Raw genomic sequence first — 16974 nt, forward strand, 5'->3', positions numbered from 1 at the left:
AGAAACCACGTAAGTTGGTACATTGTTTCTCTTCAGTCCTGGGTCAGAGCGAGGGGCTCAGAGCAGGCTGCACAAGCAGCTGCTGTTTCAGAGACAGAGGGGCTTGCTTTCCAGCAAGCCTCTCTCTCACAGCTCTCACCCAAGAGCGGAGGGGCCCCCTTAACTCACTGACGACTGGGAGGACCCCCTGCACCGCGGGGGCTGCGGGGGTGTTTGTTATGCCCCTGCTTCTCCCACGCTGTCACTTCTCCTGCCCGTTACTTCTTTTGCCGGTCACCTTTCCTGCCCCATTACCTCTCCTTTCGTGTCGCATCTTCTGTCCAGTCAATGCTCCCGCCCACTTCTACCACTGGTTGATGGCGATATTGGACTATATTACGCGGTTACCTGTTACGCATACTTTCTCTAAGCGCGCGTGTGGACACACACATTTATGTTAAGAATAGGACTACTTTTATTACGCAAAAGCAATGGATGCCAAATCCCTATTTTATAGCAATGACGTCACAACCATTAATTATTATCCATAATTCACAGCAATAAACTTTGTCCGCGAACTACGGATGGAGTCATCAAATGTCAAAACTAAAATCAATCGAATTAATTTTCCTCTCACCAATAAATTACTCTTTAAATAATGCAATGAATTTAGATAATCGTCAGATCAAACACAGCTTTGTTTTTTTTGCCTCCCTCCCGCCCAGGGTTATTATTAGCTGAACACGATCAGTTTTACAACCCCCTTAACACAATTTCACAACCCCCTTAACACAACAGACTACCGTGTTTCCTTCTCAACAAATATTAGTCACAAAACTCATTCTGAAAGGAGTTCCTTAATTTACGACCCTCTCAGACATACATTAAAAAGGAAGATAATAAAGTCAAATTCAAACAAAATTTCACAAAGTGGACACATTGAAATTATTGTCAAATTGTAACTACTAATGCCGAATGTTAAGTAAACGAAATTCAGTCAGTCCTCTCAGTTTTGCGTCACTGGTGTGATTTCGTTTGAAAGCAAAGTTGTGGGTATCTTGTAATCATGTAGTTAGCCACTAGAGGGCAGTCGTGTTCCAAATATGTGAGGGTTGTGCTTGGAACGGCCGGAAAACGTGGAAAAAGTTTCAGTTGGTCGCTACTACATGATGGAACGTTCAATTTGTGATATGTAAAGGAGTGCTGTGTGTAACTCTCTTCCCTAGAGCGACAGCATAATGAGCTTTTGTGTCAGATTATTTTGCAAGGGAAGATCCAGGCAGAGAGAAGAAAGGATCGAAAACACGCAGAATAAAAGACGGTTGCATTTACATGTATCTAAGTCCAAGCTAAAGCAACTTTACTTTTCGCATAGGAAGTAGGCATTTTTAGCGTCCGGATCACTTCATGGTGGATGCTGCGTTGCAGAAGTCTCCTGTTGTGTCCTGCGAGACACGTTCTAGTGTCTCTCCAGGCACAGGGTTGATAACCATTCCCCTACGGGAGTGGGCACACTTGCACTCCCACACGCATCCCTCACAGGCGCCACGAGTGACGTGAGCCTGTCAATAAAAGGGCCCGGGTGCAGTCCTGCCAAGTATCACGCATCAGATGTGACACTAACGCATTTCAGTGTGGTGGTCCGCATCACCGCACTGAAATGCAAAATCACGCATTATAGCGCCTTCTCTGCTGACAAGCAGAGCGGTGCTATAACGTATGACTGAGCTGCAGCTGGCGATACTCTCGTAGGCTAGAGGGCTGCCTCTAGATCTTCCTGCAGCTCTACTCTGCTTGCTCCAATGTTTCTCTTGTAGTGAGATACCCCCACCCCCATCGCCCTCACAGGAGTCAGTGCCCATGGTTGACTACAAGTGAGTGCATCGGAGACAGACACAGTCTAAGGTGGGGGATGAGTCACAAGTTCCCCATTGCCCTGCTGAACTCAGCTGCCACCCGCAGTGCGAGCGGGAAGCATTTTATTATGTTTTTGCTGCACTTTAGGCGCCGCCGTAATTTTGAACTGCGCAGCAGCCTGGGAGCCCGCTTCAAGCTATTTGACGCTGTTGCGCTGGGGATCTTGAAGATTGTCACGATTCTCACGCCACTCCGGGACAGCCGAGCCCAGGCAACGCCGGCCGAAGCTAAATTGTCTTTGTGAACGGAGTAGGAGGCGCTGATAAAAGCTGCGCAGGATGATGGGATCTCGCGCCCGCCCAGAGACTGAACCCTTGACCCCAGGCCTATCTGTGGTTTACTCGAGTGAGGCACCTGGTAGACCTCATGATTTGCCGGCAAAGCAGTGCAGCAATAAAGGAGCAGAGTTTGCTGGTATCTAATGTCCAGGAGCGGATCTGATACCACCTTGCTGCCGCAGCACGAGCAGCCGGGCTCAGCTGCCACAAGAAGTCATTGGTCATCAGAATGAAGTACTTACCAGAGGGAGCTTGCCGGTATGTTTTAAAGTTAACGCTTCTGTGCCATATGTGTGTTTTTAGACAGCCTGCTGTATGACACACACTGGTGCAAGTACTCTTAGGCAGCGGGGGTGACATGCCACTGAACCATGGCCAGGGCTGACGGCCGCGCAACTATTTATTAATTTTACTGCTCACTCTCTCAAAAAGTATATTTTTTAGATAATACAGCTTACAGTCGGTCTCTGAACCAGGCTATGTGTACCTCAGTCAGCCTCTCCTCCTGAGGCTTGCCCTGCATCCGTCTCTCCCTCCGATGCCTTACTGTGTCGTATGTTAATGGCTTATAATAAATAAAGAGCGGGGCTGCGCACCCTGCTATAAGCCGCTAATTGATTTTTATTAAACTGCTCAGTGCGTCTTTTTGAAATAAAGTACAGCCTGCGTCCGGGTTGTGACCCCTATGTGTGTACCCTTATGGGTGTAATTTCTGATATTTATGTTCCCCGCCTCCTTTTAATTGCATGATTTTGCTTGCGAAAAAAGTGTCACTCATAGTTGTTGAAATGTCACTCATAATTACGCTGAAATTAAGAAAATTTCACACAAAGCAATCTGAAACCTTGGCAGTTATGCGGGTGCACGTGCTCGTGGCCAGTTCCAGTATAGCACTGCAGTGTCTGTGTTACTCTTTTACCCAGCATGTGGGCCTAGGGCCTAAAACACCACAGTGTCCATCCCGCCAGAGCTCACCATTCCGCCATACCATTTAGTGTAGAGTGTATTTGGTCCAGGCTGTCAGTGGCCTCTTTGTCGCTCCTTGGTTGACCCAAAGGGAATTTATCTGCCAGTCTGTAACCAGTGCACACAATTCGCTGCTCCTCGGTAGCTCCTGGAGACTATATATGCCATTATCCCGGTTGCCTGTAACCATTGCATAACCCTGGTGGCTGCTTTCTTGTTCCTGGGTGGCGCTAGCAAGCAAAGTTTGAAATCTGCCAGCCACTGCCAACTTTTGATGACAAAGGGAGGAAGGTCATTTTCAAGGCTAGCATTTGGATATAGGCTCAACTCCCGTCTTTCACCTCTCACACTACCTTTTCGCTTAACACACTGATCAGGCACATCAATGCCAAGTTTTCAGACTGCTTATGTGTGACATTTTTATGGTTTTAGTGTACTTATGAGTGACATTCTACTGCCCAATGTAAGTCAAAATGAGTGACACTTTCTCACCGGTAGAAATAAGCAGAGAAGTCCACATTGAGAGCTAAATATCACAATTTACCACCCTTTGGGCAATGAGTACCACTAACCTGAGAATATTGTCCGTTTTAACACCATTAACAGCCAATCAGAAGTAGCCTGACCCACTCAATGCATCTTAACTCCATTGACTGGACCAGAAACCGCCGGTGATGCACAATGTGTTGGAACCCTGCACAGTTCTAGCAGATCTACCCCTGCTCAATGCACTCTAACCCCCTACCTTCCTCAGAGCCATCCCAGCCAACTGAATTCCATTCTAGTTCCATTCGTATCCACCAGAACCAGTGTGGCCCTGCCCAGTCCATTCTAGACCATTTAACCCTCAACAGAACCATACTGAGCCTGCCCAGTCACATCCAGGAGCCCTTTTCTGGTTTGATCCAGTCAGCGCTGCCCGGTGCATTCGAACACCATATCCATGCAACCTAGTCAGTTCAAGCCATTTGGGCCCCAGATACAGCTACAAGAACCAGCCGACGGCATTGCTACCCTGCTGTTTTTGTATCTCCCGGACTAGTATTTTAATGTCCCAGCACAAAAATCACTCAAAGCTGGCATTTCCTTCTCATATCAGTGCCCAATTTAAAACTGGGAACATACGAGCAAAGCACTTTAAAATGTGCTACAGAGATGCTTTGATGGTCCATGACTGATTAAATAAAGTAAAAAAAGGTAGAAAAGCAGTGTTAAAAATGAATGCGGACTATTTGTCTAAAGCCCTGTTCATCAAGTCTAGGCTTTGGCAGAATCTTCAAACATTAGAAAGTGCTGGTATTATTCCCTGGGAAAGGTGGCAGCCGTACTGGCCTATCCCTCACCACCATATCCCATTCACAGCACAACTCACCTGTGACAAGTCCTGCCTCAGTACCTCACTGACAGGATGAGAGCCAGGTTGCCTTCATCGGGCTTGGGGCGACCAGGAGCTGTTCTTCTGTGCTTAATTTTTATACAGCGAGAGAGTCCATGTATGGCGTGACCTGCCTTGCTTTAGCACCTAAGGGGATCCATTACTGCTGAAACAAGGCTGCCACCCACCACCCCGACCTCACACTGTGACAGAGACCTGGGACCAATCAGCACCTGCCTCATCCCAGACTGGGGGCCAGGCGCCTGTGATTCCCGGAATATAACACAGGCAATGAGTGTCTATTGTTATAACCATAATTTAGGCTAATGCTCCCAATTAGTCGAGTACTTTGGTTCAGACTATTATTTTATCTCGGTTGTGATTATAGGAGCATAAACACTTCAATGTAATTTGAAGAGCTATGAGTGACTATTAGGACGAGGCAAAGAGGGGAGTTGTGATAGCAAACCAGTTAGTAAAATTAATATTTGAATACAAAGATATCATATCACATGGGTGAAATGTGGGATTGTTGATATTTGTCGTCTAGCAATTAACAATTTGTTGATCATAAAAGTGAGAAAAACAACATACAAATGAATGAAAACTTATGTTTACAGTTTGCATTTTTTTTAAATGCACTCCTTATACTCATTGGAAAAAAAAGACTCTTAACGGGGGAGCGTTATGGAGTCTGTTTTGTTTTTCCATGATACGTTTTTAAAAATCTCTAAGGTGGGTGGTGCTTATTGTGGAAACCCGTCTTCTAACAATAAAGAAGATGGATTTGAACGTTTCTTAGGTGCTGCCGCAAGTATGCAAGAGGTAGAAATCGGTGTGCATTATTGTGTGTGCGCCCGGCAAAGTAGACCCGCTCCTCAGACTCAGAACTTAGCTGCCGCCCGGATCATCCACACGTGTCTCAAGAGAAAACCGCGGGGCCACTAGGAGGAGTACAATGATTTTGGATGTAATAGTTTACTTTGCCAACGATTTCCCAGGCCTGCAGACAGACAAGATATTGCTTTACCAACACTGCAGCAATGTGGAGATTAAGCGCTGTGCCCGAGGCTGCTTTTAGGAGCACAATGTGATCAGCAAAGGCATCGGAGAGCTCTGCATGTGTGACTAACCATTTTAGTGCAGTGATGTGGACACCAGCACTAGAATGCGTTAGTCTAACTCCTGATGCGTGGTACTTGACAGGGCCGCATACAAGATGTAAATGAGTGCAGTACATAAGAAGGAACAGACGCAGGTGGTACCTGGCTGTGTAGTTCAAATAGGACTGGGTGAAGTGAAACAGGTAGAACTGTCAGATGTATAAGTTCCACGAGTGTACCAATGATGCAATGAATGCAAAAGAGAAAAGGAAAGGGAGGGAGGGAAGTGGGGTGGGGTAGTTGTAGGACAGGAAGGAGGGGGGGGGGGGAGTCATGTGATCGTATGTGCATGGAGGCTCTGGGAAATGTTAATTTTGGATGATTTTATCCAGCAATGGTTTATTGTGCTTTAGTTACTATTACTGTTCTAATTATGGACTGTAACATTCTAATAAACCTAGCTGACTGAACAGGTATTCTGGTACTAATTATACTTTCAGAATAGCTACATTCAAAATCAGAGCTGTATTAAGTAGGCTAGGTAGGTCTAAGGTTTATGCAAATGAGAAAACACGCAGTTCTAGAATCTTAGCTCTACTGTGGGCTCGAAGAGCCGGTCAAAGATGCAGAAAAAGTCCCATCAATGAACACAAAGGCAGCAGCTGCAGGAAGAAGAAACTGACCTCTTCCTCCCTGATCTTCTGTTTCCTCTTCTCTTCAACAGCTGCTCTCTTCTGGTCTTCCCTCTGTCGCTGCTCCTCCAGCTTTTTCCAGCGTTCCTCCACCTGTTTCTCATACTGTAGCTTTGCCCTCTGTTCTCTTTCACGGATTTGTTGTTCTCTGACAGCTAAAGAAGTAAAGTAATTATGATGTGGCCTGCACGGTCACTAAATACACCCAGGACAGTCCGACTAAATATTAATAGACACAAGAATAATAACGATGACAATAACAACAAGACATTTATGGAGAAAAAGTAACAAGCAATTGTCTAACTGGCGAGATTAATTAGTGTTACGTTTACTGTCACTTTACTGAATGTTGGCACTGACGGCTCTTGGTCAGTTGCTGGCTGGAGTTTGTAGCAGTAGCTTTCTGTCTGGTTTCATTTTTTTTTGTTTGATCAGTTTATTAAAGATTTTGTTGTTGTGAACATGAATATACAACGATACACCATCATTGATATCATAAAGAGCCAGTAGGTGACTACCGCCTTCCACCGACGGCTAATGAATCGCTTGGCCACAATGAAGCCAGATCCAGAAACCGGGTGGACGCTTTGTGTTTTTTGTGTCTGGGAAATACACCAGTAGTGCATGTCTCCCATGTAAGCAGCACTACCATATCCATGCTTGTGGTTAACGCCCGAGCACCCCCTCCCAGTAAGCATGCAAAGCGGGGCAAGCCCAAGGCATATGTAGGAGATCCACGTCCACCAACTTGCAGCACGGACAATACGCACCCTGTCTATGAAAATACCAATTAATTTTGTCCGGGGAGAGATAAGCCCTATGAACGATGTAAAATTGTATCAATCTAAAGCAGGCGTTTCTGGGGACCTGTTTGGGATTTTCCAGGACCATGGACCATGGACCATGGACCATGGACCATTGACCATGGACCATGGACCATGGACCATTGACCATGGACCATGGACCATTGACCATGGACCATTGACCATTCCTTCTCCGAACAGAGCCTCCCCTGATCAGTTTCCCACGTAATTCGTAACAGGGTTAAGTCCACTAGGGTATGCTCCTTGATTGATTCCGCAAACCATTTCACCAGGTGGCTCCCTGTACCCAAAACGTACACATATTGCACCATAAGATGTGTGGGAGTTTCCTGCATAATGTCTCCCCACCAGCATCTCATTGCGGCCGTCCAGGAGGCATGATTTAAAAATTAGCCTGGGGAAACTCCATCTTCGTCCGTAATGGCGAAGAATGACCATAGTGCGCCCTCTCCGTATAGATCCCCAAGGGTGGTTATACATGCTCACTCACAGTCGGTAAGGTCTGTACTCCGCATGCGTCACTGCACGGTCGGCATACCCAATAGAGGTACTACTGGCGCATACAGTGTGACGTGTCTGTTAAGACGAAGAGCCATGCAGAAACACTTCCGCGCCATCGAGACTAGTAATGGGAGAGGTTCATTTGATCCAGTACAAGGGTGGAATAGGGATAGGATCCTGTTCCGAGAGTACGGGGGTCGCGCCCCGCCGAGTCTGATAGATGTAGTCCCTCCACCCATTTCGCCACCCATAGGATTTGAGACAACAAGAAATAAGGCTGCAAGTTGGGTAGAGCCAGTCCCTTCCTCAAACGAGGTAGGTACAACTTTGCCAGTGGCCCCCTGCACCGTGATTTGTTCCAAACGAAGTCCCCGACGATCTTCTCCAGAGAGCGAAAGAAGGACACGGGTAGGTGGAGCGGTAAATTAGCTAAATAATAAAGGAGACGTGGCAGCATGACCATTTTTATTAACTCCACCCTACAGATTACAGAAAGATTAAGTGTCTTCCAGAACTCAATCTGAGACTTAAGCGCTGAGACCGCCCTTGTGATGTTATTGTCTAGCATATCCTGATCGTTATGGAAAATGCAGATCCCCAGATATCAAAACGCCACCGGCTGCCATTGCACTACTGTCCCGTCTACCTCCCAACCCGGATCCTCCGTATCAGGGTTAAAAGGATACAGGCAAGACTTGCCTCAATGTACCCACAGTCCAGACAGGGACGCAAAAGACCGCAATGTAGCAGGAATGACTTGGGGAATCGCACGAATGCCCGTAACATATAGCAAAATGTCATCCGCATAAAGCGAAATTGCATGTATACCGTCCCCAAGACGTATTAACCAGTCCGGCGCAGAGGTGCGTAGCGCCATCGCTAATGGTTCAATCACCAGGGCGAAGATTATTGGGGAGAGCGGACACCCCTGGCGGATCCAGATTCCATCAGTATAGGGCCAGAGAAGAGAGTCCCTAGCCACATACCAACCGTTAGAGCCCCGTACAGCAGCTGTATAAGGCTTAAAATGTAAGGCCCAAGCCCAAAGCGATGAAGCACAGCAAACACGAAAGACCATTCACCTGTGTCGAAGGCCTTCTCCAGGTCCAGCACAACACAACCGGCCAACGGCCAGTCCATTGTAGCACTGCGCATCACCCTGAGCAACCGCTGTATATTAAGCGAAGTGTTACGGGCCGGTACAAAACCATTTTGGTCTTGGTAGACCAATTGAGGGATCAGGAGCGCCAACCTATTAGCCGGGATGCCTGCTAGTATCTTGTAGTCCCTGTTCAGGAGTGCCAGGGGTCGCTAAGCCCCTGTGGATTGCTGTCTTGTTTCATGATAATAAACTCTTCCTATTTGGAATAATCTGGAGGTTGCATTTATCGAAGACATCACATATTTTGGCGAAGAGCTGGTTAATTCAGGATAGTACTGCAGTTATTTTACGGCCACCATCTCTATAAAAAATGGATTGAATTTATACAGGGCATAGGTGTGCCATTTTAACTTTGTTTTACTCGTACAAAAGCCAGTAATCTCAGGAGCGGATTTTTCTGTTAAGCTGTTTAGGAACAAGAATTTTGTAACACTACTGAAGAAGTTAGCTGCTCGCACTAAGGCTCGTGCTTCCTGCTCGCGCTCTCGTCATGTCTCACGCCTGTTGAGAAGTACGAGGCAACAGCGGCTCACGCTCGATGCTTGAGTGAGCCTTTCTCGCACTGCTAATCGGAAGGGAAAGCAGCTTCAGCTTGCATACCGTGTTTCGGTTCAACCTGTTTCTGGCAGCACATATTAAACTTTTAGCCATTTTTTACTCACTGTAGAAAAGTAGGATCTGCTTTCACGGTTACCAACACTTTTTGCTGGTGTCGTCATGTTTTTTCTGACGAGTCCGACTAGGATCCTGCTAATCAGGCCCCCACTCTATGTGCTTCTTAGCTAAGTTGGACCATTGTGAGTACTTCGGTACACCCCAGATTGGGTACTGGTGTACCCTTGTAAGTCCCTAGTATATGGTACAAAGGTACCCAGGGCATAGGTACACCAGGGGTCCCCCATGGTCTGAAGCACGTATTATGACATCCATGGGAGACCACTCAAATTGTGCTACTGGCCTGCCATTGCAAGTATAAGTTTTCTTATATCTGAGTTCACTGCACTTAAAACCTAGAAGTCACCCCTAAGGCAGGCCTTTCAATCCTAAAGTCAGGGTGCTCGGTTATAAGTGTGATGGAGCCCCTGCATTAGCAGGACACCCCTACAACCCTCAGGGTCCATTTGCACGGGTTGTAAGTGCATCAGCCATTACAATACATTGAGTGCACTTTTTGAATTATAATGTGAATAATATGTTATGTTGTTTCACAAATTTCAAGCTATCTTCATGATGAATCGTAATATGAAATTTATCTCACATTCATGTACATAAGATTAATTGACTTAATGAACTAATTGATATGCTTGTGTATTGACTGTGTAACCCAATAACTTTGGGCACCCATCGAATGGTACTTAATATCCAGTTAATTATGTATGAAAATAAAATACACACTGGATCTATGAACTATGATGATTTAAGTTATGTTGAGTTTATGGTTGACATTTAATGTTTAGTAAACTAACAGACTCTGACCACTTTACACGTACTTCCCATAGCACCCCAGCGCTATCTACTGAATGGCTATTATCCACAAAGTAGTCTTCTATTGCCTGCTGTATTGCCTCTTTGTAAAGGAGATCCAGCAGTGCGGCCGCATTGAAGCGCCATACAAATGGTGGGGGTGTGTATGTCGGGATCAGTAGTACTATGAGGACCGGTTTATGATCAGAGAGGGTCTTGGGGAGATGTTTCACATCCCTGGTCCAAGTCAGGGCATGTTCAGTGAGAAGCCCGTAATCTAGTCTGGACCAACTGTTATGAACTGTGGATGAGTGTGTGCTCTCTAATATGTTGGAATGACGCATACGCCATGCATCACGCAAGCAAAACTCCGTCATGCCATTCGTTAGGGTAGAAACCGCACGTTTGTGGTATTCAGAGGTATTTTGAGATCTATCTTTCCCAACGTCCAATGTTATGTTCAGGTCACCCCCCCATATCAGCTCTAATGGCGGTAGGGACCGTATAGTAGTTAAAAGTTTCTGACAAAAGTTAGAGTCGTCCGTATTTGGACCATATTGTTTAACGATATCAACCTTGGTGCCCCGTAGTGTGCCCGTAAATCACAAACTGCCCCTGTGGGTCAGTGAGTGTTTGATCTAATAGAAAATGGACGCCCCTGTGTATAAGAGTTGACACACCCGGTGCATATGATAAGTTGCCGACACAGAAAGCTCTGTCCACCTGAAGCCCAATTTTTCAGCCGTGCGTGGTAGCAGGTGTGTTTCTTGGAGTAGGGCTATATCCACGTGGTGTCTATGAAGGTATGCAAATAATTGCAGGATCTTTTTAGGACTACTTGGGCCTCTAACATTTCAGGTTAAAAATCTTATCGTCATAGGTTCAGTTGCGCTAAGTGTTACTTGTATCAACAATTATGCACAACAGGTCTGATATAGCGTAGTTTTGAGATTGTTGTGTTCCACTTGTGTACCTATTACTTAACAATGATGTAGAGCGGTCATCCTTGACGCTGGGGAACTGGGTTTGAGTCTCGGCTGGGATGCTGAACATCATGTGATTCTGGGCAAATCACTTCATCTCCCCGTGCCTAACAAAATTAATGTGTCCATCTGTAACGCAACTGGTGCTCATGTAAAGTTCTCCGATACCTTCGGGTTGAGTTCTCACTATATAAAACTGCAAATAAATTATATATAAAAAAAAAGATTTTTTCACAGTGTTCGACATGCGGAATGTTCACTGCCCCACAGTTTTTCCTGCTATACAAGGCATACAGAAGTTCAAATGGAAACAATAGTTCAAAAAAATTGATAGTTATTTAACTAGATGGTTAAAAATTTGAACCCATAAGGAAACTGGCCGTTCTTTATAATTGTTTGGGTTCAGAAAGGCATCGCATTTTTGATCACTTACCACCTGCAATTCAACCTTCTGGTGAGGACTGGGATGTTTATATAGAGGTAGTTAACGGATTACAAAATCCTTTCAAGGATGACAAGCATTAATGTTGAAAGACACAGTTTCTTTACAATTGATAATTTTTTGCTTGAACTTCGCATATTTGTGAATTTGATGGCAATATAACTACTTAAGGGATCAGTTAGCTGTCAACTGTTTTGGCAGAAGAAAACAAGGGAGAAATTGTTGGTCTGCAGAAATCCTAGCTTAGAAGGAACTCTTGAAATTCTGAGAGCCATTGAAAGATCAGTATTGGCATCCAAGGAGTTTAGCAGATTCAAAAATAAGTTGGATTTGGAAAAATTCAATGCCTTCACAGGTAAACCAAACACAAACGCAGGTTTGTTTGTGTGGTGATGTGTTGTTTATAGCAGCTTGTGACATCCGTCAGTGATGTCATATAGAGTGTTGGTCATGATAAATTCTTAGGAGTTCAGTTACTGCTGATGTGCCTGGGCTGTGCCAGCTGGGGGCGGCTCTCTGTATCCTGGAATAAACTACTTTGAATCTACATCTCTTCAACGTTTGACAATCATCTTTTCAATGGCGACGGAAGATGGGATACTCTCTTGCTCATCCTAGATCAAACAAGGACTTTGGAGTGTGAAGTTCAACTTCATCGTAAGCCAAGTTTTTTGTTTCTCTGCAAACGTGAGTAAATTGTCTTCTTTACTAGTCCCAGGCACCTACTTTATATTTTACAGACAGAGAGCCGTACCCGTCTACATTTATTCATGAACTTACAGTAAAGTCGATCTTCTGCTTCATTCCGGCTTTAATTAATTTCAACATCCTGTTTTTATTGCGGTATCTGGGCTGTTACCTGCATCCTGCGGCATGAAATTACCAATTTTTTGGCAAAATTAATGCTCTTGCACATCTAAAATATAACTGACTCGCACGCGCGCCCTTCGTGCTTGACAGCGTCATTTGTCGCGCTGGTTGCCCTGACCACGCATCGGACTGTGGTAAAATCTCTGTCATCGTACTGCGCACTGAGACTTCCCATAAACAGATCGCTCATGACACCGGGTGATTCCTGTATTGCCGCGCTGACACACACAGTGATCATAAGTGCTTGTCACTAACCTTGCTGATTTCTGCAACACCGCACTGATACACAGAGCAACTACAAGTGTTTGTCAAGCACTTCTTCATCTCGCAGCGTTGATGTGCAGAGTTCGTTTCTTTGAATAGTTCACGTGTTACGTGATTTCGTCACCTCGCTTCAATATTTTTTTTTTGTGTGCATTTTTTCTACATAGAAAAGACAGGATTCGCTATCCTACACTGCCATCTTGTGACAGAAGTTTGAATTAAGCCTGAGTGAAACATTTCTACTTCTGTGATACACACAATTTTTACAGTGTATTATTTCTGATACACACACAATTTTTATATTAACCTCATTCATTTTTCTTTTCTTCTAATTATCATGGAATATTCTATTTTCAATTTCTTTCTCTTTATCTAAAATCTTTTTCTTCTTTCTTTTATCTATTTTATCATCTTTTAAAGCATTTTTCATCCTACAAGTGTTTATTTAACATGCAGAGTGTCGTTCCTCCAGCACCTTTTCTACAAGAACCAGGTGATCCACCTCTGGAGTGGAAATTGTGGTTGAGATCCTTTAATGCATATTTAGGTGCTATTGATGGTCTAAGATATAGACCCGAAAGGAGGAAAAATCTCATGTACTATCATCTTGGTGTTGACGGACAAAATGTTTTTGATCATCTACCTCCATATGAACCACCTGAAGGTGAAGATCCGGATGAGTTTGATCAAGCTGTCGCGCAGTTAGATAAGTACTTTACTAAAACTAAGAATTTGGTAGTTCATAGGTACAAGTTCTTTACAAGAATGCAAAAATCTGATGAAAGCATTGATAGTTTTATCACGGCTTTAAAAGTTCTAGCTTCAAAATGTGAGTTTGAAAATTTTACATCTCAACTCATAAGAGATCAACTTGTTGCACAATGTCATTGTAAGAAAATACAACAGAGGCTACTTACCTGTAAAGATCCTACATTAGATAAGGCTGTTAATATTGCGAAAAGCATTAAAACTTCAATGGATGATGTCAAACAACTCGAAACTGCATTATCTAACTCTACTATTTCTGGTGCTGTTTCTTCTAAGCAACCAGTTTCAAATACTAAACTCCCTACTCCCTTAAATGATTACACCACTCGAAGTTATGTCAGAAGACCGTATATGTTTAGAGGTGGAAGAAACTTTGTGAAAAATAGACAACAATTCAACTCAAGAATGTTTTGCTATAGGTGTGGTTCATCTCAACATGTTTCTTCTTTCAAGAACTGTCCAGCCTTTAATCAGCAATGTGGCCAATGTGGCAAAATGGGTCATTTTGCAAAGATATGTATGAGCAGTAGAAGGAAAAATGTGAGATGTGTTATCAATGAAAGTGGTGAACTTAATGATTGTGAACAAGATGTTACTAATCAGGAATATGTTGTTGTAGTCAAACAATATACCGACACAGTAGAAACATTGCATGTTCCTGATCCTGAAGTTGATGTTCTTATTGAAACTAGTCATATTCAGCTTCTTGTTTATACTGGAGCACGTATCACTATTATTTCTCAGGAAAAGTTTTTCAAGCTTTGGAAAGATAAAAGTTTATTATCACCAGATGTTCTTACTGTGGCTTTTGATGGCAGTAAAATTTAATTGTTAGGTTATTTTTGGGCCAACATTACTGTATTAGGAGTAACTATCAAAGGCAAGGTATATGTAGCAAAAAAGGGTATAAAAGTTCTTGGTCTTTTGCATCAAGCTCAATTTCGCTTGACCATCAAACCTGGTCAAGCTAATCCAGTCGTGATTGACCAAGATAAAAACCAGAATTTGATTTTTTCCTTGAAGAACATCAACTTAATGTCCAATCCCCATATGCCCAGTGTTTGGGAACATAAATTTAGCAACATTTTTGAGGATCGCCTGGGTAAAATCACTAATGTCCAACATTTTATTAAAGTCACAGAAAATGTCAGCCCTGTTAAACACAAATTACGCAATGTTCCTCGAAGCATTAGGAATGATCTTTCGAAACATTTACAAACGTTATGTGATCAGGGAATTATTGAAAAAGTGGAGTCCACCCTCTGGCTTTCTCCCATCGTTTTGGCTAAAAAGAGGTCTGGGGATTTGAGGATGTGTGTGGATTTGAGGAGCCTCAACGAAGCCATCTGGGTTGATGGATTTCCTCTTCCTCGCATTGAAGATCTCATTGCTAAAGTTGGGTCATCTTCGTGGTTCACAAAACTGGATCTTAAAGCAGCCTATCATCAGGTTGAACTGCATCCGCAGTCCAGACACCTTACTGCTTTTGTCACTCCTGATGGAGTTTTTCAGTTCTGCAGGCTTCCTTTTGGTCTAGCTTCGGCGGCCGTTGTTTTTCAGAGACTCATGACTGAAATGTTTATTAACAACCCCAATGTAGTAGTCTTTCAAGATGATATTCTTATTTTTAACAAGACTGAAAGTGATCATGATTTTGTCATCAACCAAGTTTTTAACACTCTAGAAAATAGAGGAGTTACTTTACAGAAAAGTAAATGTATTTTTAAAGTAAAGGAGATTGAATATCTTGATCACATTATTTCTGAGGAAGGCATCAAACCTAGGCCCGGTCTAATCAGAAGTATTGTAGAGGCGCCCGCTCCACAGAACAAAGAACAACTTATGTCCTTTCTTTGTCTCTGTGAGTTTTATGCGAAATTCATGAAGGACTTTGCCAAAACCACAGAATGTTTCAGGGAATTATTAAAAAAAGGAAGAGTATACACATGGTCTGTGGAATGTGAGAAAGCATTTCAGTCTATTAAACACCATATTGTCAAAGCTCCTGCTTTACAAGCTTTTGTAGAAGGTAAACAGACAGTTGTTACAGTCGACGCTTGTGAATATGGATTAGGTGCTGTTTTATCACAGTATTCTGAAGGAAGAGAGCACACAGTAGGTTTCGCATCCAGGACGCTTCGTCGTGTTGAGCGAAAATATTCAGTTATCGTAAAAGAGCTTTTAGCTTGTGTTTGGAGCATTGAAAAATGTAAGTCTTATCTATGGGGCAGATCATTTATTCTTAAAACTGATCATCGACCCCTAGTTGACATTCTATCTGGAAAGAATGCAAAACACACTACAGCTCGTTTAGCTAGATTATCTACAAAGCTTTTAGAATATACATCCAGTGTAGAATACATTCCTGGTGGAAAAAATACTAGGGCCGACTGTTTATCTAGACTACCTATTTAAGATGCTGAAGAGCAGGAATGGGAGACTGAAGTAGAAGAATGTTTTGTAGCTCACATAAGTCAAGATAGTTTATCTTTTGCAGAAGATAGCTGGGTAATAGAAGTTAATAAGGATTATATATGCAAAGAAGTTGTTTCTCTAATCAAAAAAGGATGGCCAAAAGAAAAATGTCTTTCTCCAGAACTACAAATGTTTTGGAAAGTAAATGATGAGCTTTGAGTGGAGGGTGGAAAAGTAGTTAGAGGCAATAAACATGTACCTCCTTCATGTTATCGTGAACGAATTGTGTTAGCTGCACACTCTGGTCATCTTGACTCCACTATTACCAAGAGAAAAGTTAGAACGATTTTTGGTGGCCTAGAATGGATACCCAGATAGATGATCTAGTGAAACAATGTTCACAATGTAATACCAGTGATAAGATACTGATACTTGAAGGTGTAACTAGTTCTTCTGTTTCTCCTCCTGAAAGAGCCTGGCAGAAATTGGGCATGGATTTTTTGGGACCATTTCACGTTCTTCCTTCTAATTCAAAGTATTTTCTGGTCCTCATAGATCATTTGTCTAGATGGGTTGAAGTTGAACCTATTAACATTCCTAATTCGAAAAGTGTAATTAACTGTCTGAATTAAATTTTTCTCAGAGAAGGTTATCCGAAGAAATTCTCACTAACAACGGTGTGCAATTTGTTTCTGAAGAAATGCAGTCAAATTATCAAATGGAAATTGGTGGAGCACTTCTCGTGTTGCTAAAGATCCATATTTTTCTTCTGAAGTTGTTAAAAGTAACAACTAGGTTTTGGAAGGTAATAGTAACACAAGAATGAGTACAAGAATACATAATAGACCACGATATTTAAGAGATTATGTTTAGTCATATGAATAGAATTAATGAAAGTTTGTTTGAAGTTTATGCAATCTTGTATTCTCCTTTCTGTCCTTTCCTGGTTAGTTAGTTTTTTTTTAGTTTTT

The 16974-nt window shown here is 43.1% G+C and overlaps 1 protein-coding gene across 5 annotated transcripts in view; it reads right to left on the bottom strand.

The window, feature by feature from the left end:
* MAP7D2 (MAP7 domain containing 2) overlaps positions 1 to 16974 on the bottom strand; it is a 507532-nt gene that overhangs the window by 269645 nt on the left and 220913 nt on the right. For all 5 annotated transcript variants that reach the window (XM_078657900.1, XM_078657904.1, XM_078657902.1 and 2 more), the window contains exon 4: positions 6302 to 6465. In XM_078657900.1, coding sequence (XP_078514026.1) covers positions 6302 to 6465 — 164 coding nt within the window. The remainder of the gene's footprint in view (positions 1 to 6301; positions 6466 to 16974) is intronic.

The sequence above is a fragment of the Lissotriton helveticus genome, chromosome 8 (genome assembly GCF_964261635.1).
Source record: "Lissotriton helveticus chromosome 8, aLisHel1.1, whole genome shotgun sequence".
Classification (NCBI taxonomy): domain Eukaryota; kingdom Metazoa; phylum Chordata; class Amphibia; order Caudata; family Salamandridae; genus Lissotriton; species Lissotriton helveticus.